Consider the following 25,114-nt stretch of genomic DNA (forward strand, 5'->3'; position numbering starts at 1 on the left):
CATCATGATTATCTTGGTCCTAAAGATTTTTTAGTACAGTTCTTCCATGTATTCTTGCACCTCTTCTTAATATCTTCTGCTTCTGTTAGGTCCATACCACTTCTGTCCTTTATTGAGCCTATCTTTGCAAGAAATGTTTCCTTGGTATCTCTAATTTTCTTGAAGAGATCCCTAGTCTTTCCCATTCTGTTGTTTTGCTCTATTTCTTTGCATTGATCACTGAGGAAACCTTTCTTATCTCTCCTTGCTATTCTTTGGAACTCTGCATTCAGATGCCTATATCTTTCCTTTTCTCCTTTGCTTTTCACTTCTCTTCTTTTCACAGCTATTTGTAAGGACTCCTCAGACAGCCATTTTGCTTTTTTGCATTTCTTTTCCATAGGAATGATCTTGATCCCTGTCTCCTGTACAATGTCACAAACCTCAGTCCATAGTTCATCAGGCACTTTGTCTATCAGATCTAGGCCCTTAAATCTATTTCTCACTTCCACTGCATAATCATAAGGGATTTGATTTAGGTCATACCTGAATGGTCTAGCGGTTTTCCCTACTTTCTTCAATTTAAGTCTGAATTTGGCAATAAAGAGTTCATGATCTGAGCCACAGTCAGCTCCTGGTCTTATTTTTGCCGACTGTATAGAGCTTCTCCATCTTTGGCCACAAAGAATATAATCAATCTGATTTTGGTATTGACCATCTGATGATGTCCATGTGTAGAGTCTTCTCTTGTGTTGTTGGAAGAGGGTGTTTGCTAGGACCAGTGCGTTCTCTTGGCAAAACTCTATTAGCCTTTGTCCTGGTTCATTCTGCATTCCAAGGCCAAATTTGCCTGTTAATCCAGGTGTTTCTTGACTTTCTACTTTAGCTTTCCAGTCCCCTATGATGAAAAGGACACATTTTTTTCGGTGTTAGTACCAAAAGGTCTTGTAGGTCTTCATAGAACCGATCAACTTCAGCTTCTTCAGCATTACTGGTTGGGGCATAGCCTTGGATTACTGTGTTATTGAATGGTTTCCCTTGGAAACAAACAGAGATCATTCTGTCGTCTTTGAGATTGCATCCAAGTACTGCATTTTGGACTCTTTTGTTGACCATAATGGCTACTCCATTTCTTCTAAGGGATTCCTGCCCACAGCAGTAGATATAATGGTCATCTGAGTTAAATTCACCAATTCCAGTCCATTTTAGTTCACTGATTCCCAGAATGTCAATGTTCACTCTTGCCATCTCCTGTTTGACCACTTCCAGTTTACCTTGATTCATGGACCTGACAGTCCAGGCTCCTATGCAATATTGCTCTTACAGCATCGGACCTTCCTTCTATCACCAGTCACATCCACAACTGGGTATTGCTTTTGCTTTGGCTCCATCCCTTCATTCTTTCTGGAGTTATTTCTCCACTGATCTCCAGTAGCATATTGGGCACCTACCAACCTGGGGAGTTCCTCTTTCAGTATCCTATCATTTTGCCTTTTCATACTATTCATGGGGTTCTCAAGGCAAGAATACTGAGTGGTTTGCCATTCCCTTCTCCAGTGGACCACATTCTGTCAGACCTCTCCACCATGACCCACCCATCTTGGTGGCCCCACATGGCATGGCTTGGTTTCATTGAGTTAGACAAGGCTGTGGTCTGTGTGATTAGATTGACTAGTTTTCTGTGATTCTGGTTTCAGTGTGTCTGCCCTCTGATGCCCTCTCACAACATGTACCATCTTAGTTGGGTTTCTCTTACCTTGGATGCCAGGTTTCTCTTCACAGCTGCTCCAGTAAAGCACAGCCACTGCTCCTTACTTTGGACGAGGGGTATCTCTTCACCACCACCCCTCCTGACCTTGAAAGTGGAGTAGCTCCTCTTGACCCTCCTGCACCCACACAGCCACGGCTCCATGGACGTGGAGTTGCTCCTCTTGGCCGCTGCCCCTGCCCCTGGGCGTGGGGAAAATTCTGAAAGAGATGGGAATACCAGACCACCTGACCTGCCTCCTGAGAAACCTATATGCAGGGCAGGAAGTAACAGCTAGAACTGGACATGGAACAACAGACTGGTTCCAAATAGGAAAAGGAGTTCGTCAAGGCTGTATATTGTCACCCTGCTTATTTAACTTATATGCAGAGTACATCATGAGAAACGCTGGGCTGGAAGGAGCACAAGCTGGAATCAAGATTGCTTGACTCCTGCTGTCTGCAAGGCTGTTCTGCCCCAGCTTCTGGTCCCTTCGGCCACCTTTTCTCTAAGTCCTTAAGAACTGCTCCCCAACCTCCTGGCCTCACTTCCTCCCACACTGCTGGCCCTCACCTGCCCCTGGCCCTGCCAGCAGGATCATCCTCCTGACCTGGCTCCAGGGCCTCCCACTCAGCCAGAGAGCAGATGCCAAGACACCACCTCCCGACATCAGCGATTATGCTGAGGGCCATTAGGCTGTCAGCATGGCTATTTTTAGAGACCCCCATGTCCATCATGGAGACACTTTCCTGTGTGGAAACAGCCCCCCCTCCATTCAACCCCCTCACCACCACCCCCTGCCACCCCCTGCACAGCTAGGGTTCCTTAATTAAAAGTGCACTGTTGGTTTAAAAACAAAAAAGAGATTGCTTGAGAAATATCTAGAGAAATATCAATAACCTCAGATATGCAGATGACACCACCCTTATGGCAGAAAGTGAAGGGGAACTAAAAAGCCTCGTGATGAAAGTGAAATAGGAGAGTGATAAAGTTGGCTTAAAGCTCAACATTCACAAAACTAAGATCATGGCATCTGGTCCCATCACTTCATGGAAAATAGATGGGGAAACAGTGGAAACTGTCAGACTTTATTTTGGGGGGCTCCAAAATTAAAAGACGCTTACTCCTTGGAAGGAAAATTATGACCAACCTAGATAGCATATTCACAAGCAGAGACATTACTTAACCAACAAAGGTCCGTCTAGCCAAGGCTATGGTTTTTCCTGTGGTCATGTATGGATGTGGGAGTTGGACTGTGAAGAAAGCTGAGCGCCGAAGAATTGATGTTTTTGAACTGTGGTGTTGGAGAAGACTCTTGAGAGTCCCTTGGACTGCAAGGAGATCCAACCAGTCCATTCTGAAGGAGTTCAGTCCTGAGTGTTCTTTGGAAGGAATGATGCTAAAGCTGAAACTCCAGAATTCTGGCCACCTCATGGGAAGAGTTGACTCATTGGAAAAGACTCTGATGCTGGGAGGGATTGGGGGCAGGAGGAGAGGGGACGACAGAGGATGAGATGGCTGGATGGCATCACTGACTCGATGGACGTGAGTTTGAGTGAACTCCAGGAGTTGGGGATGGACAGGGAGGCATGGTGTGCTGCAATTCATGGGGTTGCAAAGAGTTGGACATGACTGAGTGACTAAACTTAACTGACTGAACATATTATTAGATTTAGTTTGCTTTTTTAAAATTTTACTATTCATAAGACTGAAAAGAAAGAGCAAATATTGGCCACAAACAATGAACGAAAGACAAATACAAACAGCACCTAACATTTCTGAATTTCTAGACTTAAGTTCTAAAAGGATGTCAACACTCAGGACACTATGACATATAATCATGATGTCAATCACTTCAATAACAGATCTAGCTCATGAGAAACAGCTTTCTTTTAATAAAAGAAAGGCATTTTTCATGATGGGCAGAGCTCTCCCAAAAGAAAAGCAACACTTGCGATTTATGGAGCCAACAAGAAAGATATTTTAAAATCTTTCCCACTCCTTAATCAGCTATACTACAATGCAAAATATAAAAAAAAATTTTTATGTATCTCACTCCAACAGATGCTCTGCTCATGAGTTTTGCTTTTCATAAATACTTTTAACTTTTTAAAATGTTGTTCTTGTTCAGTCGTTAAAGGTGTCTGACCCTTTGCAACCCTATGGATTGCAGCATGCCAGGCTTCCCTGTCCATCACCAATTCCCAGAGCTTGCTCAAACTCATTTCCATTGAGTTTGTGATGGCATCCGACCATCTCATCCTCTCTCTTCCCCTTCTCCTCCTGATTTCAACCTTTCTCAACATTAGGGTCTTTCTCAATGAGTTAGCTCTTTGCATTAGGTGGCCAAAGTATCTGAACTTCAATCTCAGTATCAGTTCCCCTCATGACTATTCAGAATTGATTTCCTTTAGGATTGACTTGCTGGATCATTGAAAAACCAAGAGAGTTACAGAAAAACATCTATTTCTGCTTTATTGACTATGCCAAAGCCTTTGACTGTGCAGATCACAATAAACTGCAGAAAATTCTTAAAGAGATGGCAATATCAGACCACCTGATCTGCATCCTGAGAAATCTGTAGGCAGGTCAGGAAGCAAAAGTCAGAACTGAACATGCAACAACAGACTGGTTCCAAATAGGAAAAGGAGTACGTCAAGGCTGTATATTGTCACCCTGCTAATTTAACTTATATGCACACTACATCATGAAAAACACTGGGCTGAAGGAAGCACAAGCTGGAATCAAGATTGCTGGGAGAAATATCAATAACCTCAGATATGCAGATGGCACCACCCTTATGGCAGAAAGTGAAGAAGAACTAAAGAGCCTCTTGATGAAAGTGAAAGAGGAGACTGAAAAGGTTGGCTTAAAGCTCAACATTCAGAAAACTAAGATCATAGCATCTGGTCCCATCACTTCATGGGCAAATAGATGGGGAAACAGTGGAAACCATGACGGACTTTATTTTTCTGGGCTCCAAAATCACTGCAGATGGTGATTACAGCCAAGAAGTTAAAAGATGCTTACTCCTTGGAAGGAAAGTTATGACCAACCTAAACAGCATATTAAAAAGCAGAGACATTACTTTGGGAAAAGGTCTGTCTAGTCAAGGCTATGGTTTTTCCAGTGGTCATGCATGGATGTGAGAATTGCACTATAAAGAAAGCTGAGCATGAAAGAATTGATGCTTTTGAAGAGTGGTGTTGGAGAAGACTCTTGAGAGTCCCTTGGACTGCAAGGAGATCCAACAAGTCCATCCTAAAGGAGATCAGTCGTAGAGGTTCACTAGAAGGACTGATGTTGAAGCTGAAACTCCAACACTTTGGCCACCTGATGTGAAGGGCTGATTCATTTGAAAAGACCCTGATGCCGGGAAAGATTGAGGGCAGGAGGAGAAGAGGACGAAAGAGGATGAGATGGTTGGATGGCATCACCGACCCAATGCACATGGGTTTGGTGGACTCTGGGATTTGCTGATGGATGGTGAGGCCTGGCGTGCTGTGGTCTATGGAGTCGCAAAGAGTCAGACACGACTGAGCGACTGAACTGAACTGAACTGAACTGAACTGGGTGCTATAAGGCATGAGACTCTTGGAACAAGTCCAGAGGGAACGGTTCATAATCTTGAAAACAAGATATGATCCTGGGGTTGGAAAACCGACCCAAGACTGTTTCCCAACTGGCGTCTCAGAGTCGCATGTTTTACATGTCTGGAAGAAAATCTAGATAAGAATATTAGTCTTAGTTACTGATCTGTTATTGATTATGGTTTCCTAATTGCTCCATGGTTAATGATCACTTTGTTCTTTGGCCCTGAAGGCCACATGAGTTACAGTTTAACTCCCTTCATATTCTTTCATTCACGGCTAAAAGTCTAATAAAGCTGGCTTGGATTCAGTTTCGGCACCTCCACCTTGGAGTGGTGTTGGTCCCCTGATCCTTGCTTTTCTCTGAACGGGTAACAGTGGAGCAAAATCCTTCTAAGCATAGTGACTATATGCAAGTGTTAAAAACTTTGTTAAAAGGTTTGGGGGTTGAGATATCTCACACCTCTTTTAAACAATTGTTTTCTGCCATTGAAAAATATTGCTACTGGCTAGATCCAGATAAAGGGACTTTGAGGCATGAGGAATGGCAAGAAGTTACGTGTTGCCTGAGCCTTGCCTACCGAAGTGGCGAAAAGATTCCTATGCCTATGGCCAGTAGGGAATCTTAGCACAGCTTTAGGACCCCTGCAATCTGAAACCTCAGATTCAGGGGATTCTGGAGAACAATACAAGAACAAATGGAGGAAATGAATTTATATGAAAACATAGGTGATGAGGAAGAGAAACAACCAATAAAAATGGAAAACAAGAGCCAAAAAGATGATAGAAGTCAAGAACAGATCTTTCTCACTTAACCAACTGCTACTATGGTCGACACCCTCCCCCCACCCCGCCCCGCCTTCAATCCTGAAAGCTCTTGGGATGATGGATTTGCTTTTAAACCACAGATAATTGTGTGTCATAATAAAATGATGACTGTACAAAACGGAGTTCTATGGCACAGTTGCAGGGGGATGAAGACCCTGTTTCTTCCTGTGGCTGTAACTCAAATCCCACCAGATCCTCAATTCTCCCGAGGAGGAATGCGCTGTGGTTATAATGCCATACCTTTTAAAACCATAGAGGAGATGAAACAGGCATGTACCCAATATGGAACCAATCCTCCTTATACCATGGGACTAATTCAGGGACTTTCACAAGCTGAACAGTTAATTCCTTATGATTGGGAAATGATAGCCAGAACTTGGTATCCACCTCAGAATTTTTACAATTTAGGACCTGTTGGCAAGATGAAGCAAATCAACAAGCTCACAGAAATGTGACAACCAACCCGCCAGTTGATACAACACTTGATCAATTAATGGGTAGCAAGGCACATTTTGGCATTCAAGCTCAGTTACAATTTGATCATCAATTACTCACTCAAGTGAGAATGATATGCTTAAAATCCTGGGAGAGAATAAACCCACCCGGACAAGCCTCAATTTCATTTACCCAAATTAAACAATCAAATGGGGAAACTTATGTAGATTTTATTGCCAGGTTACGTCAAAATTTACATAAAACAGTTTCACAACCTGGTTGGAGAGATTTGCTGATGCAAGTTCTTGCTTATGACAATGCTAACTCAGAATGCAAAAATGTGATTCAGCCTCTCAAAGCACAAGGTGACCCTGTAGAAGAATATCTTAAAGTTTGCCAGGATATTGGGTCAGAACCATATAAAATGCAACTTCTATCTCAAGCATTGTCTAAAACTAATAAAAAGACAGATATAAGATGTCAGTAATGTGGAAAATCAGGACAGATTAAAATAGACTGTAAAGGAAGAAGGTAGTCAATTGATATGTATACCATAGGCTCTGATTGCCACTCCTATTTGTATCGGTCTTGGAAGTATATGTCTTAAAACAGGATATCAAAAATGGTTGTCAGTTCTCAAAGAATCAAATGAGGATAACACTTCCCTCCTCTGGTAACTGCTCTTATGTTTTCAGAAAAAGGGGAAACTTCCAGCATGATGAATCCACCTGAGGTTCCTGGATGTGTTGCAGAAGGTCACTTATTATTAAATGTTGCAGAAGGCTCCATTATCGATTGGGGACCCCAAGGAACTCCTAAACTTATAGAATCTAAAGTGTCTTACCCGTGGGTAAATAATGATAAGGCAATTAGTACTTATGGTAGTCAACCCCTCATATGGCATGCTATAGGATTAGCTTCCCCTGAGCCTCGTTTAGATCATTGTCCTATTTATGATGAAATATGGAAAATGCCCATGGCATTAAAAGAACTAATCACTTGGAAGGGACAATATACTGAATATATTTTAAATGACCCAAAAGCTACCTTTAATTTTACAAAAAGCTCTACCCACACTATTCAGACTTATGTAAGAATTCCTTTTGTTTGCATGATTGGACCAGCAAAATATGATCCCAATTTTGGGTTAGTGTGTGGATCACAATAAACTGTGGAAAATTCTGAAAGAGATGGGAATACCAGATCACCTGACCTGCCTCTTGAGAAATCTGTATGCAGGTCAGGAAGCAACAGTTGGAACTGGACATGGAACAACAGACTGGTTCCAAATAAAAAAAGGAGTTCGTCAAGGCTGTATATTGTCACCCTCCTTATTTAACTTCTATGCAGAGTACATCATGAGAAATGCTGGACTGGAAGAAACACAAGCTGGAATCAAGATTGCCGGGAGAAATATCAATAACCTCAGATATGCAGATGGCACCACCCTTATGGCAGAAAGTGAAAAGGAACTAAAAAGCCTCTTGATGAAAGTGAAAGTGGAGGAGAGTGAAAAAGTTGGCGTATAGCTCAACATTCAGAAAACAAAGATAATGGCATCCGGTCCCATCACTTCATGGCAAATAAATGGGAAAACAGTGGAAACAGTGTCAGACTTTATTTGTGGGGGCTCCAGAATCACTGTGGATGGTGACTGCAGCCATGAAATTAAAAGATGCTTACTCCTTGGAAGAAAAGTTATGATCAAACTAGATAGCATATTCACAAGCAGAGACATTGCTTTGCCAACTAAGGTCCTTCTAGTCAAGGCTATGGTTTTTCCTGTGGTCATGTATGGATGTGAGAGTTGGACTCTGAAGAAAGCTGAGCACCGAAGAATTGATGCTTTTGAACTGTGGTGTTGGAGAAGACTCTTGAGAGTCCCTTGGACTGCAAGGAGATCCAACCAGTCCATTCTGAAGGAGATCAGCCCTGGGATTTCTTTGGAAGGAATGATGCTAAAGCTGAAACTCCAGTACTTTGGCCACCTCATGCGAAGCGTTGACTCATTGGAAAAGACTCTGATGCTGGGAGGGATTGGGGGCAGGGGGAGAAGGGGACGACAGAGGATGAGGTGGCTGGATGGCATCACTGACTCTATGGACGTGAGTCTGAGTGAACTTTGGGAGTTGTTGATGGACAGGGAGGCCTGGCGTGCTGCGATTCATGGGGTCGCAAAGAGTCGGACACGACTGAGCGACTGAACTGAACTGAACGGAGCATGTATTAACTGTTCATTTTATACATGTGTAAATAATACCGTTTCTTTTGATGAAAGTTGGCAGAGTATTTACATTCTTAAAACCAGAACTGGCATATGAGTTCCAGTTGATTTACAATGACCTTGGCAGGAAAGCCCTACATTATATGTTATTGAAGTAATATTGAATAATCTTAAATGTGTTAAACGTGTTTTGGGGTTGCTCATTGCTGCCATCTTAAGCATTATCGCTATTACCACTATGGCAGCCATTGCCAGAATGGCTCTTCATAAATCTGTACAAACAGTTCATTTTGTACAAAAATGGCATAAAGATGCCCATGTCCTTTGGACCACTCAAGAAAAAATTGATGGAAAGTCAGCCTCCCAAGTGGCCAACCTTTAACAATCTGTTATTTTATTAGCAGGTCAATTCATCAGTTTACAAAAACAGGTGAGATTAAGATGTGATTGGAACTATACTTCCTTTTGTGTAATGGCTTTCAAATATAATAAGACACAATTCAACTGGGATAAAGTTAAGCAACACCTATTGAACCAAGGTAATATTTCTGTAGATATTCAAGATCTACAAGATAAACTAAAAGCTTTTAATAAACATCTTGATGTAATTTCTGGATTAGATTTTCTTGATACTGTTGCTGATAATCTTTCTTCTCTTAATCCCTTAAAACAGATCAAGACATTTGGATACAGAATTGCTCTGGTTATGGGAGTGCTATTAATTACGTGTTTGTGTTTCTGTATAGTCTGGAGAAGAATGATCAAGAGACAGCGAAGCCAACAACAGCAACTAGCATCCCTCGCCATTTCTCGCCACGTGCAAAATCATAAAGGGGGAGATGCAGGAGATGGGAAGAACAAAAGCAAAGCAGGCCCTGGCAAGGGCCATAAGAGAAATTTATAATTATTGATAAACTGGATGCTATAAGGCATGACTCTTGGAACAATCCAGAGGGAATAGTTCATAATCTTGAAAACATGATATGATCCTGGGGTTGGAAAATCGACCCCAGACTGTTTCCCAACTGCTGTCTCAGAGTCACATCTTTTACGTGTCTGGTGGAAAATCTATAGATAAGAATGTTAGTCTTTAGTTCAGTTCTGTCACTCAGTAGTGTCCCACTCCTTGCAACCCCATGAACCACACCATGCCAGGCCTCCCTGTCCATCACCAACTCCCAGAGTCCACCGAAACCCATGTCCATTGAGTCGGTGATGCTATCCAATCAATTCATCCTCTGTCGTCCCTTTCTATTCCTGCCCTCAATCTTTCCCAGCATCAGAATATTTTCAAATGAGTCAGTTATTTCCATCAGGTGGCCAAAGTATTGGAGTTTCAGCTTCAACATCAGTCGTACCAATGAACACCCAGGACTGATCTCCTTTAAGATGGACTGGTTGGGTCTCCTTGCAGGCCAAGGGACTCTCAAGAGTCTTCTCCAACACCACTCTTCAAAAGCATCAATTCTTCTGCACTCAGCTTTCTTTATAGACCAACTATCATATCCATACATGACCACTGGAAAAACCATAGCCTTGACTAAACAGACCTTCGTGGAAAAGTAATGTCTCTGCTTTTGAATATAATGTCTAGGTTGGTCATAACTTTCCTTCCAAGGAGTAAGCATCTTTAATTTCATGGCTGTAATCACCATCTGCAGTGATTTTGGAGCCCAGAAAAATAAAGTCAGCCATGGTTTCCACTGTTTCCCCATCTATTTGCCATGAAGTGATGGGACCAGATGCCATGATCTTCATTTTCTGAATGTTGAGCTTTAACCCAACTTTTTCACTCTTGTCTTTCACTTCCATCAAGAGGCTATTTAGTTCTTCACTTTCTGCCATAAGGGTGGTGTCATCTGCATGTCTGAGGTTATTGATATTTCTCCAAGCAATCTTGATTCCAGCTTGTGCTTCCTCCAGCCCAGCATATCTCATGATGTAGTCTGCATAGACGTTAAATAAGTAGGGTGACAATATACAGCCCTGAAATACTGCTTTTCCTATTTGAAACCAGTCTGTTGTTCCATGTCCAGTTCTGACTGTTGCTTCCTGAACTGCATAAAGGTTTCTCAAGGGGCACTTGAGAAACCTTCACTTTCACTTTTCACTTTCATGCATTGGAGAAGGAAATGGCAACCCACTCCAGTATTCTTGCCTGGAGAATCCCAGGGATGGGGGAGCCTGGTGGGCTGCCATCTATGGGGTCGCACAGAGTCGGGCACGACTGAAGTGACTTAGCAGCAGCAGTCCCGGTTTCCAGCATGATGGGCCTTCCCCTGTGCTGGATTTTCTTCACTTTCCAGGTCAGGTGGTCTGGTATTCCCATCTCTTTCAGACTTTTCCACAGTTTATTGTGATCCTCACAGTCAAAGGCTTTGGCATAGTCAATAAAGCAGAAATCGATGTTTTTCTGGAACACCTTTGCTTTTTTGATGATCCAGCAGATGTTGGCAATTTGATCTCTTGTTCCTCTCCCTTTTCTAAAACCAGCTTGAACATCTGGAATTTCACGGTTCACGTATTGCTGAAGCCTGGCTTGGAGAAAATTGAGCATTACTTTACTAGTTTGTGAGATGAATGCAACTGTGCGGTAGTTTGAGCATTCTCTGGCATTGTGTTTCTTTGGGATTGAAATGAAAAGTGACCTTTTCCAGTCCTGTGGCTGTGGTCTTGTTTACAGACTGGAGCCTGGTGCACCAGAGTCAATGAAAAGAAAGAGGGAAAAGGAGAGAGAGTGAGAGCAGTATCTCCAGGGTTACGTGGAAAACCAATAAAGCCTATGCACAGGATTTGTACCACTCACGAAGGCACAGTGAGTCCTCTCAAGGAAGTCTTGAAAGCCCAGATAAGAGAGTGAGCTTGGCAGATTTCCATGCTCCAAAGAGAATGAAGACAGAAAGAAGGACATGGGGGACCCAAGTCTCTAGTGGAGCAAGAGTATTTTATTAGCAGAAATGAAGGACTATATATCTTTAGTAAAGTGATTACTCAGCCATTACAAAGGATGCAATTCCATCAATTGCAACAAAATGGATAGTCTAATACATACAAGGTTTCTGACACTGAAAAGAGTCACTGAAGGGAGCTACTGAAAGGAATCCAAGCAGGTACCCTTTCCCATGATCTCAGTCCTGAGAACTGTGTGCAGCTCTACTCATTCCCAGAATAGAAACTGATAAGAAACAAGAGAATCCTGGCACACAAAGGAAGAAAAGTGTAACATATTGGACTCCTTAAAGTTAAACATCCCCTGACATATGGCCACTGCTGAGTTTTCCAAATTTGCTGGCATATTGAGTACAGCACTTTAACAGCATCATTTTCCAGGATTTGAAATAGCTCAACTGGAATTCCATCACCTCCACTAGCTTTGTTCTCAGTGATGCTTCCTAAGGCCCATTTGACTTCACATTCTGGATGTCTGGCTCTAGGTGAGTGATCACACCATCATGATTATCTGGGCGGTGAAGATCTTTTTTGTAGTTCTTCTGTGTATTCTTTCCACCTCTTCTTAATATCTCCTGATTCTTTTAGGTCCCTACCATTTCTGTTCTTTATTGAGGCCATCTTTGCGTGAAATCTTCCCTTGGTATCTAGAATTTTCTTGAAGAGATCTCTAGTCTTTCCCATTCTATTGTTTTCCTCTATTTCTTTACATTGATCACTGAGGAAGACTTTCTTATCTCTCCTTGCAATTCTTTGGAACTCTGCTTTCAAATGGGTATATCTTTCCTTTTCACCTTTGCTTTTTGCTTAGCTTCTTTTCATAGCTATTTGTAAGGCCTCCTCAGACAGCCATTTTGCTCTTCTGAATTTCTTTATCTTGGTGATGGTCTTGATTCCTGTCTCCAGTTCAATGTCACGAACCTCCATCCATAGTTGTTATTGCTTACTGTTTCCTAACTACTCAGTGGTTAATGATCATTTTGTTCTTTGGCCCTGAAGGCCACATGAGTTACAGTTTAACTCCCCACATATTCTTTCATTCACGTCTGAAAGTATAATTAAGCTGGCTTGGATTCAGTTCGGCACCTTCACCTTGGAGCCGTGTTGGTCCTTTGATCCTCACTTTTCTCTGAATTCTTGTGTCTCGTTTCTCATTCTCTCGCCATATCACACTTTCTGAAACACTGCTTGTTGAGCCGATCATGACAAGAAGCTTTTAGAAGACAGGAGGAGGAAGACACCAACCCATGTTACTGTCTACCATTCAGGAAAAGCAGGGGACCAACTGATGCTTGTTCCTTACAGTAGGAGGAGAATTCAGCCATCCAGTGTCAGTGTGTAGAGAAGGTCAGTCCTCTGGTTTTATATCTGAATTTGGATAAACAGAACAGCATTTAAGAATGCTGAAGACAGAGTCCACAGACTGGACTGTAGACTTTAAGACATAACCCAAACCTTGTGTGCTACTTTTTCTGGTATCTTACTCCTTCTCCTAATGCTCACAACCAACATCAACTTTGCGAACAAAGCTTATTCTTTAGAATTCTGTGATTTCACTTCCCAGTTTATAAGAAGCTATTTCCTACTCTTATTCCTAATCGACTTTCAAAAGAAAGTGTTTCAATTTTTGTATTTGATGCATTCCTATCAGACGACTCTGTCTTTAACAAATAGCATTTTCAGCCTGCTCTAGTTAAAATCTGCTCTGCTAAGAATTCTTCAAATGGCTTTCTCCGTTGCCCAACCTTAGTATGTAGTGATGGAAGAAAACATCTGAAATGTAATGCCATGTTTCAAGAGCAATGTGTTGTTACTAAGGAAAAGATAAATTTTTTCACAGCCAGAAGCAAGCAAGACATAAAGCTTAGTCACAGAGGAGGCAAGAAACAGTGGGGGGGTTTTAATCAATTCATTTATTGAACAAATATTTTTTGAGATCCATGCTTTGTCGGATACTGTGCTTTTTTCCTAGGGAATAAGGGCATATGCAAGACACAGAAGGTTCACCATCACAAAGCTAGCAGTCTACAAGGATAGAGTGAAAAAAAAAAATCAAACAACTTCCTATCTTGGTATGTATTCTATAGAAACTCTTGGGTATGGTTAGAACAAACTCCACACCAAACCTGTCTTCTTGGTTGGTGATGTGGGTGGAGAGACCCCTCTGGAGAAATAACAAAACACTGAGGCCTCAGGGCTGAACAGAAACCAGTTGGCCATTGGGTGGGGGTGGGAGTGCTCCAGAGAGGGGGAAGTGCTCCTCAAAGGTCTAGGAGCTGGAGGGAGCTTAGAGGATTCGGGAAACACTGAGGAGGCCAGTATGATGAAAACTTTTTGAAAGAGAGGGAGAAATTGATTGTACAAGGCCTTTGGGACAATTCCAAGGGCTTTCAACTATTTGAAAAATCAAAAACAAAGCAATTCATTAGAAGATCTAAACAAGAGGAAAAAAAACAAATATCAAAAAGGCATATGACTACGTACAGAGAGAGTAACATGGAAATATACATTACCATATGTAAAATAGGAAGCCAGTGGGACTTTGCTGTACGACTCAGGGACCTCAAACCGGGACTCAGTAACAACCTAGAGGGACGGGATGCAGAGGGAGGTGGGAGAGATGTTCAAGTTCGAGCGAGCATGGGTAAACCTAAGACTGATTCATGTTGATGTTTGGTAGAAACAAACACAATACTGTAAAGCAATTATCCTTCAATTATAAATTTTATAAAGGCATCTGACTATTGAGTTGAGGAGGGATTGAAGATACAGTATCATCTGGGAGCCTAATACATTGCAATCAAACGATAGGATTGGATTCACATGGAGATGGGGAGAAATGGATAATTTTTCATTTGGGGAACAAAAATCTATAGGATTTGGTGATGGACTGTGAGTGAGGAAAGAAGTGTTTTAGAGATGACCCCAAGATTCTGCATGAGCCATTTCATGATGTCATTTACTGAAATGCGAACAAGGCTGGAGATGGAGGTCAGGGTTTCATTTTGTCCAAATCAGTTTGAGATGCCCATAAAATTGCCAAATGGAGAATTTGAATGGGATAGAAAAGGTTGGAACTGTGGGAAGGGTCCAGGCTGCAGACTACATATAAATGGCATTCAGAGCAATAATTCACTGAATAGAGGAGAAAAGGGCACCCAGAACCAGTGCCAAGAAAGCACTTAAAGCACTAACATCTGTGTAAAGAAGTTTGGCAGTCTGAAAATGAGACTGAAATCAGAATTAAGAAGTATTGAGAAAGAGAGGAGAGATCAAGTAGCAAGTTTATGAAGAAAGGGAAAGTGTTGTTTACAGGAGGTCGATGTTCCTGGTTTGTTCTGCATTTCCCTGACATAACATAGTTCTGCCTGTCTATTCCCAGGAATCCAAACCACAATGGCAGCCCAGTACCTCAGCGCACCCAGGACCAGCCACGGTGAGAGGCTGCTTGAGGAGGGCAGCCAGGCTTCGAGGGAGGGCTGGGACTCTCCTGCCCTGTCATCCAGCCAACATGTACAAGAGCAAAACGTCTTCAACCACATTTCTCAGTTTCCCTTCATTTGCTCTGCTCTCTCATTCTCTCCACCCTCTCTGCATCCTCCTTGTGATATAGCTTAACAGCGAGCAGAAGGAGAGTTCCAATACCCTGACTGCTCCCGGGCTTGATGAGATTTCTTCTTTGTTACTTCCTACCATGTGGGCACACTAGATCAGGGGTTGTGGACTCCCAGGTGGTTTCTCTGCCCCTCTCTTCAGCCCGAGAGTACTGGGAAGGAGGAACATGGGGGTGATCAATGCCTCATTCAGGCCCCTAATTTCCCTGCTCCCAGGGGCCTCACTCTAACCAACAAAGTCAACAGACTGATCACTCCATTTCTCATCTAACCCTCCCTCTACCTCTTTATCCTAGGAATAGATTCTATCATTTGAGCTTTTGCTGGTTTAGCAAATCATCCCACAATTTAGGAACTTGAAACAGCAACGATTTACGTGGCTCTTAATTTTGAGGGTCACTCATTTGGGCCATGCCTGGGTCTGGACCAACCTGGCTAATCTCAGCCAGACTGACTCATGTGTGGGTGCTCGGCTGGTGGTTCAGGATGCAACACAATAATCTTGGGTGGCCTCACAGACGCGTCTGGTGGTCAGCAAGCTCTGGGTCAACCAGGCAGACAGGGTGACAGGGCCTTGTGTCCCTCATCAAGTAGGCTAGTCCAGGGCAGGTGTAGGGTTCCAAAAATCAGAAAGAGAAGGCAAAGCATAATACGTCCGTCTTTTTGGATTCTCTGCTTAACCATGTTTCCATGATCCTATGATCCAAAACAAGTCACATGGCCCAGTCAGACTGAAGGGTTGGAGAAACAGACTCAGCATCCTGATGAGAGGAGCTGAGAATCCACCTTCCCAAGAGGCACAAGTGCAGAGATGGACTCCTTCATGTCTATGGCTGCCATCTTCAGAGGAAGCCATCCATTCGTTATCAGCATTAGTCAATAGTTGCTTTGTTGGCACTGGCCTTGGTGCCCTTTTACTGCTGGGCCATGAATTTCCTACAGCCTGTCTCTAAAGTCAGCCAATGCCCTGGGACCTCCTTAGGTTGGAGCTTCTATTGTGAGGCCAACTATTAAGAATACTCTGAATTCTTATGTACATTTTTTCTTAGATAAATCTTAGCCATCCCATATCCAGTATTTGTAGCACTGGGAAATTTACTTTTTTTATCCTGGGATTCCAGTTCTCAAATGGGGAAAACTCTGCCTTAGGGATTCAGGGATCAGCAAACACTTCACCAGAAAGTGTGTGGGTGATAAATCTGTGTCCACAGATTTTATGGACATCATAGGAGGGGTTTCTGCAAGTTCCTGGTTCTGTTTGATTGATATTTTTTAAAGATTAGCCCACCTCACAGAATAGACTGAAAGGGACAAAGAAGAAGTGGAGACACCTGTTAGGAGACTGCTGAGGCAGGGGTGGTGATGGAATCTGGACTGGAATGATAATCTTCAAAACAGAGACAGGCGAACAGATCTGGGGCCAAGAGAATATGCTGATGGGTTGGATCTGGAAAGTGGGGAAAGAAGGGAGTCAAGGGTGACTCCTAGCTTTCTAGTCTGAGGACCTGGGTGAATGGTGATAGCTCTGAAAATAAACTGGAGTTGGTAACATTGTCTATGATGTTGTATGTGGGATAATGTAGGCATTGTCTCAAAGCAGAAATGGGTAGATATAACATAGGATTCCTGATGCAGGAATCAGACCCTTAAGCTCAAGGGTCACCCAGCAAGGTCTGCCTTCTCAGAAAACAGGCTTACACTTGTGATTGTCAATTGCCCTCCCTCTGGTCCTGGGTCTATGCCTGACAAATCCAGAGGACTTTGACTTTATAGACACATTGCAGAGATATGCAGAGACTTGCTGAATACCAGCACAGAAAGAGCTGGTAGATGATTTGGTGTTTAAATTCAGGTTTCAATTGCTGTGCTCTACTGCTCTGATATTAACTTTCAACTTTCCTAGGAAGTCGAATATGCATAGTCAATTTTGTGTTACCTCCTATCTTATGAAGAACAGCTACTGGTAGCAACTCAGAGTCCTCTTCTTAATCACATTGTTTCCTCCTCTATGAGCTGTTTGCTTCCACAAGGTCAGAGTAAGAAGCTGAAAGGGATCCTGAAAAATATCTGTTGTTATTGTTGTTCAGTTGCTAAGTCATGCCCATGGAGTGCAGCTTGCCAGGTTCCTCTGTCCTCCACTCTCTTCTGGAGTTTGCTCAAATTCATGTCCATTGGTTTGGTGATGCTGTCTAGCCATTTTATCCTCTGCCACCCCCTTCTCCTTTTGCCTTCAACCTTTCCCAGCATCAGAATCTTTTCCAGTGAGTCTGCTCTTTGCATCAGGTGGCCAAAGTATTGGAGCTTCAGCTTCAGCATCAGTCCTTCCAATGAATATTCAGGGTTGAATATTTATTCAGTGGGTGAGAGCCTTGCAGGGGAGATTCTAACACTGAGACTTTTGTTTCCTGATGTTCCAGGTCTTGTAAACCCTGGAGATTCCCAGCTGAGACTTATCTTAGTGGGTAAGACTGGGGCAGGAAAAAGCGCAACAGGAAACAGCATCCTCGGAGAGAAAGTGTTTCCATCTATCTTTTCTGCTGTATCCATCACCAAGCACTGTAAGAAAGGAAGCGGCACCTGGAAGGGGAGAGAAGTTGTTGTCGTGGACACACCTGGCCTCTTTGACACGGAGGCCCCAGATGCTGAGACTGTCAAGGAGATTACCCGCTGCATGGTGCTGACCTCCCCAGGGCCTCACGCTCTGCTCCTGGTCATCCCACTGGGCCGTTACACACCCGAAGACCAGAAAGCCACAGAGAAGATCCTGACGATGTTTGGAGAGAGAGCTAGGGAACACATGATTCTCTTATTCACCCGGAAAGATGACTTAGAAGGCATGGATTTCCGTGATTACTTAAAGCAAGCTCCTACAGCCATCCAAGAGCTGATTCGCAAGTTCAGAGGTCGCTACTGTGTTTTCAACAACAAGGCCACAGGAGCTGAGCAGGAGGACCAGAGGGAGCAGCTGCTGGCCCTGGTCCAGGATGTGGTGAACAAGTGCAAGGGGAGATACTACACGAATAGCCGGTATCAGAAGACCGAGGAGGAGATTCAGAAGCAAACCCAAGTGTTACAAGAAAATTACAGAGAAGAGCTTGAGAGAGCAAAAGCTCAGATAAAACAGGAGTTCGAAGAGGAAATCAGAAAGCTGAAGGATGAACTAGAACAGCAAAAACGGAAGGTGAAAATGGAAAGGGAATTGGCAGAAAGGGAAGCTTACTGGGATTCAAGGCAGCAAACAGCCAGAGATGATGTTTTGAGTCAGAATGAGATATTTGAATTCATCTTTAAGTTGTTAGAGGTTGCTTCCCATGTCTTCTCTCTGTTTAAGGATTAAACTTCATGAAAATCTGTCTATATTTCCTACATATTTTCGGGTGGTCCTTCCTCATGTAACTCAGAGCATTCTCCTTTTTCTCTGAGACTGTCAGGGCTAAAGAGAGTAAGTTCACTATTGATAATTGGTATATGTTTGATTGATTTAACAGGGAAGGGATAAATTCTCAACTTGTGAAACTCCGAAGCAGAAAGTATTAGGGAGCAGAAAGATGCTCCCTAATTTGTGAATTCTTTCTCAGAGACACCAAGACAGGGAATGCAGGAGACCAAAGAAGATGACCCCGAGCTTTCTCTCTTTATCCCTAGAAAAGATTTCTCCTCTAGATTCTTTCTAGATTGGTGGTTGATCTTCCCCTACAGGTTTTTCTCTTATTTTGTCTTTAGACGGCGCTGATCATCTTACCCTTATAGTTTATTAGAAAGATCAATTCTTCCCATTAGTTAAGCTTACAGAAGTAGATACTGATAGACATCTTTCTAGATGAATGGAAATTTGTTCACTTATAATTTTACTGAAGGCTTCAAAGTGTTCCTTATCAACTGACCATTATGAACAAAGAGTTCTCTGGCAAATAGATCTTTCAGAACTCAACTACCTGAAATGCCAAAAGGTTCAAAAGATATTCAACAGATCAGAGAATAATGCCTGGTGTATTCAGATGTATCTGTAGGAAAGCTTTGACCAATAACAACCAGCTTGCTGAATAATCAGTCCTCTTTCTCCTTTTCCTGTGAAACTAACAACTGCCCCATGCAGATATATTATTTGCTTATTGTTATTTTAATAAAACTTTTCTGTTCTCTCATATTTGTCCAAACTGGAATCTATTTTTCTTCTTGGAAAGCACCACTAGTCCTTCTAAGAACACAGGGATAAATATTGTAAAGTAAAAAAAATAATAATAATAAAATTAAATTTTAAAAAAATATATATTTTTTAAATAAAGAAGATTAAAATGTCAAAAAAAAAAAAACCACAGGGATGAATTTCAGTTTTTGTAAAAGTTCAAGATGATTTTGGTGTAGACTTGGTCCACCCTCCAGACATCTCCCCTCCCCTTTTTCCCCCAGAAGGTTTGAGCAACATTTTCAACCCCTCTGTCAGTCAGTCTACATTCTCCTTGGATTCATCATTATGTACTGGTAGAAATTATGTGTAACCAAGGTTTCTGAGACCTTTGTGGCTTTCCTGCTGCAAAAATTCTTTTAAATCTATGGATAAAATAGAGACATCTCTGTCCCTTTTCTCCTCTTCCAATGGGTCCTCTTCACCTAGTAATGTGTAGGCTTTCCCCAAGCACATTTCCATGTTCTTCCAACATGATCTGGAGGTCACATGTGACCTATGCCAACTCTCCTTCCTTGGTCATCTTAAAATCATCTTCTTCATGCCCTAACCCATTCTGTCCAAAACAGGGACATGTGCCTTGCCCTGATTTCCCCCAAACATATAGGACTGGACCTTTAATATAGCTGCTATCTATCTATAGCTGCCTCACTTTGCTGTACAGTAGAAACTAACATACTATTGGAAAGAAACTACTGCTGTTGTTGTTCAGTCCCTAAAGTGAAGTGAAGTCGCTCAGTCATGTCCGACTCTTTGTGACCCCAAGGACTGTAGTCTACCACGCTTCTCCGTCCATGGGATTTTCCAGGCAAGAGTACTGGAGTGGGTTGCATTTCCTTCTCCAGAGGATCTTCTCAACCCAGGGATTGAACCCAGGTCTCCCACATTGTAGGCAGACACTTTACCAACGGAGCCACCAGGGAAGTTAGCAAAGGCCCAAGGATATGAGAAGCACCTGGCAAAGAAGCACAGGACTCCTGCAGAGGTGGTCACTCTGAGAGGACAAATTCCATTTCACTCTGCAGAATGTGGGAGGACTTGGTCTCTATAGTTTTCATCATCAGCATTTCAGTCAAAATTCTTATGTGTGAATTTAATATGCTTTGTATTACAACTTTCCACAAGCAAATATTCAACCAAAGAAGCACATATACTCCTCAAAGAAAATTAAATTCAGGCTTAAGATGAAAAAAAAAAAAAAACAAGCTAGCTGCAGTGGTAATTTTCAGTATAAATACTTTCAATTATTCTTATTCTTGCATCCCAGGTTAATGCTGTAAATGAGACAAAGAAAATCATTCTGCTATTTATTTCCCATCTCATTACTTTAATCATTTCATCAAAATAATCTGAACATGGGCATATGAATACTTGTTTTGTTATAAGAATGTGCAGTTTTAAAGTCCCTGAGACACAACCAAGACTGGATTGACATGTATTCAATGTAATTATTCACAATACTTTGGCACTGGCTTTCTTTGGGACTAGAATGAAAACTGACCTTTCCCAATCCTGTGGCAATTGCTGAGTTTTCCACACTGGCACACTGAGTGCAGCACTTTAACAGCATCATCTTTCAGGATTTTAAAGAGTTCAGCTGAAATTCCATCACCTCCACTAGCTTTACTAATTACCAAGGACTTGGCTCCCTTCCCTGATACTTAAGGAATGTGACTTTTAAAAAACATATATATATATAATAACATTTACAATTTCCATGCTGGGGTTACAAAAAGCAGAGGAACCAGATATAGAATTGCCAACATCCATTAGATCATAGAGAAAGCAAGGGAATTCAAGAAAAACATCTAATTCTGCTTCATTGACTATGGTGAAGCCTTTGACTGTGTGGATCACAACAAACTGTGATCTTCAAGAGTTGGGAATACCAGACATCCTCACCTGTCTCCTGAGAAATCTGTTTGCAGGTCAAGAAGCAGCAGTTAGAACCTTGCATGGAACAACAGACTGATTCAAAATTGGGAAACGAGTATGACAAGGCTGTATATTGTCACCCTGTTTACTTAACTTATATGCAGAGAACATCATGAGAAATGCCAGACTGGATGAAGCACAAGCTGGAATCAAGATTGCGAGGAGAAATATCAATCACCTCAGATACACAGATGATGCCACCCTTATGCCAGAAATCGAAGAGGAACTAAAGAGCCTCTTGATGAGGGTAAAAGAGGAGAGTGAAAAACCTGGCCTAAAACTCAACATTCAAAAAACAAAGATCATGGTATCTGGTCCCATCACTTCATCACAAGTAGAAAGGGAAAAAGTAGAAACAGTGACACATTTTCTTTTCTTGGGCTCCAGAATTACTGTGGATGATGACTGCAGCCATGAAATTAGAAGATGCTTGCTCCATGGAAGGAAAGGTATGACAAATCTAGACAGTGTATTAAACAGCAAAGATATCACTTTGCCAGCAAAAGTCTGTATACTGAAAGCTATGGGTTTTTCAGTAGTCATGTATGGATGTGAGAGTTGGACTATAAAGAAGGCTGATTGCTGAAGAACTGATGCTTTTGAGCTGTGGTGTTGGAGAAGACTCTTGAGAGACCCTTGGACTGCACAGAGATCACATCAGTCAAACCTAAAGGAAAACAGCCTGAATATTCTTTGGAAGGACTGATGCTGAAGCTGAAGGTCCAATACTTTGGTTACCTGTTGTGAAGAACTGACTCATTACAAAAGACCCTGGTGCTGGGAAAGACTGAAGGCAGGAGGAGAAAGGAACAACAAAGGATGAGATGTTTGGATGGCATCATTAACTCAATGGACATGAGTTTGAGCAAGCTCCAGGAGATGGTGAAGGACAGGGAAGCCTGGCATGCTGTAGTCCATGGGTGGCAAAGAGTCGGACATGACCGAGCAACTGAACAACTATATATGTATACACACACACACACACACACACACACACACACACACACACACACCTGTATGTGTGTTTAGTCACTCAGTCATGTCCGATTTCTCTTTGGGACCCCTTAGACCGTAGCCCATCAGGCTCTTCTGTCCATGAAGATTCTCCAGGCAAGAATACTGGAGTGGGTGACCATGCCCCTCTCCAATATATACAAACACACATATATAAATATGTATATGTATATATATATATATATATATATATATATATATAATTAATGCTGCATAAGAGTCTCCCTCTCTGGTGTCTGACTTTTTCTTTTTTTTTTTTTTTTTTTTTTACCAATTTACTGATGCTGTGTAGTAAGTCATTTCCAGACTATAAACTAGGCATTCAGCCGGTCATTTCAGTTCATTTGCTCAGTCGTCTCCAACTCTTTGCAATCCCATGTACTGCAGCCTGTCAGGCTTCCCTGTCCACCATCAACCTCTGACGTTTGCTCAAACTCATGTCCATCGAGTCAGTGATGCCATCCAACCGTCTCATCCTCTGTCATCTCCTTCTCCTCCTGCCTTCAATCTTTCCCAGCAACAGGGTCTTTTCCAGTGAGTCAGTTCTTCACATCAGGTGGCCAGGTATTGGAGTTTCAGCTTCAGCATCAGACCTTCCAATGAACACCTATCACTGATCTCCTTTAGGATGGACTGGTTGGATCTCCTTGCAGTCCAAGGGACTCTCAAGGGTCTTGTTCAGCACCTCAGTACAAAAGCACCAATTCTTCAGTGCTCAGCTTGCTTTACAATCCAACTCTCACATCCATGCATGACCACTGGAAAAACCAAAGCTTTCACTGGATGGACCTTTGTCAGCAAAGTAATATCTGCTTTTTAATATGCTGTCTAGGTTGGTTATCACTTTTCTGTTTTTTTAATTTTTTATTTTTTTACTTTACAATACTGTATTGGTTTTGCCATACATTAACATGAATCTGCCACTGGTGTACATAAGTTCCCATTCCTCAACCCCCCTCCCACCTCCCTCCACGTACCATCCCTCTGGGTTATCCCAGTGTTATAGCTTTTCTTCCAAGGAGGAAGCATCTTTTAATTTCATGGCTGCAGTCACCATCTGCAGTGATTTGGGAGCCCAAAAAATAAATTCCATCACTGTTCACATTGTTTCGCCATCTGTTTGCTGTAAAGTGATGGGACTGGATGCCATGATCTTTGTTTTTTGAATGTTGAGTTTTAAACAAGTTTTTTAACTCTCCTCTTTCACTTTCATCAAGAGGCTCTTTAGTTCCTCTTCACTTTCTGCCATAAGGGTAGTGTCATCTGCATATCTGAGGTTATTGATATTGCTCCCAGCAATCTTGAAGCAACAGTTAGAACTGGACATGGAACAACAGACTGGTTCCAAATTGGGAAAGGAGTACATCAAGGCTGTATCTTGTCACCCTGCTTATTTAACTGATATGCAGGGTACATCATGCAAAATGCTGGGTGGCTAACATCATGTGAAATGCTGGGCGACTAAGCACAGCTAAAAGAGCTCATTGACACAATCAGGCAAGAACTGAGCAAGTCAAATACTGCATAGAGAAGCAAACAAAGGAGAGATAGGACTTTCATCTGGGGAAAGGAAAAAAAAACCTACAAAGAACAACTCTTAACAACAACAAGACCGTTACATTTTGTGAGCTGTGAGAAGAAAATCACTGCAGATGGTGATTGCAGCCATGAAATTAAAAGACGCTTACTCCTTGGAAGGAAAGTTATGATCAACCTAGATAGCATATTGAAAAGAAGAGATATTACTTTGCCAACAAAGGTCCGTCTAGTCAAGGCTATGGTTTTTCCAGTGGTCGTGTATGGATGTGAGAATTGGACTGTGAAGAAAGTTGCAAGGAAATCCAACCAGTCCATCATAAAGGAGATCATCCCTGGGATTTCTTTGGAAGGAATGATGCTAAAGCTGAAACTCCAGTACTTTGGCTACCTGATGCAAAGAGTTGACTCATTGGAAAACACCCTGATGCTGGGAGGGACTGGGGGCAGGAGGAGAAGGGGACGACAGAGGATGAGACGGATGGATGGATGGACATGAGTTTGAGTGAACTCCGGGAGTTGGTGATGGACAGGGAGGCCTGGCGTGCTATGATTCATAGGGTCACAAAGAGTCGAACACGACTGAGCAACTGAACTGAACTGAAGAAGAAAATGGAGACATGCAGTTGGAAGGAGGGAAAAACCAACATACTTTGAAAGCCTTCAAACATTACTACTCTGAGGATAAGCTATTTCCCTCCCAGTTTGCTGCTTTTTTCTGACTTTTAAAACAGGATGGAGGGGAATCATATAGGAGTTCCTGTATCAGTTATGCAGAAAATACTAAACCCATAAGGCAAGATCACCATGCATTGAAAATATTTTCATCTCAAGAGAAAATCACACATTTCCATCCATGGCTAAAATAAAGAGGAGAAAGGCTTAAAAAAATAAAGGCATACTCACAGGATTATATCGATCATGTCTAAAGTCACACTTCTCATGTAGCTCTAAAGAAAAAGACTTGCAATTTTTAAAACTTTAAATCCATTGCTCTTTGATATTATTTTAAAGGTCTCTCTGGGCAATTATTTGGTGGAAGGTCTTTCATGTTTTGTATACATTAGAATTTTTAGT

The 25,114-nt window shown here is 42.2% G+C and overlaps 1 protein-coding gene across 1 annotated transcript; it reads left to right on the plus strand.

Annotated features, from left to right (window-relative positions):
- LOC102168236 (GTPase IMAP family member 4) lies at positions 12,846–19,559 on the plus strand. Its single transcript, XM_005679581.3, has 4 exons — positions 12,846–13,099; positions 13,725–13,824; positions 15,135–15,188; positions 17,784–19,559. Exons 3-4 carry the CDS (start codon positions 15,149–15,151, stop codon positions 18,701–18,703), a joined length of 960 nt encoding a protein of 319 aa, XP_005679638.2. The 5' UTR covers positions 12,846–13,099; positions 13,725–13,824; positions 15,135–15,148; the 3' UTR covers positions 18,704–19,559.

This window comes from Capra hircus, chromosome 4 (genome assembly GCF_001704415.2).
Source record: "Capra hircus breed San Clemente chromosome 4, ASM170441v1, whole genome shotgun sequence".
Classification (NCBI taxonomy): domain Eukaryota; kingdom Metazoa; phylum Chordata; class Mammalia; order Artiodactyla; family Bovidae; genus Capra; species Capra hircus.

Bases quoted from the DNA above. Each gene is read 5' to 3' on its own strand.
- LOC102168236 (XM_005679581.3), top strand. From the start codon at position 15,149: ATGGCAGCCCAGTACCTCAGCGCACCCAGGACCAGCCACG. The intron at 15,189-17,783 runs GTGAGAGGCTGC...CTGATGTTCCAG, and splicing joins CGCACCCAGGACCAGCCACG to GTCTTGTAAACCCTGGAGAT.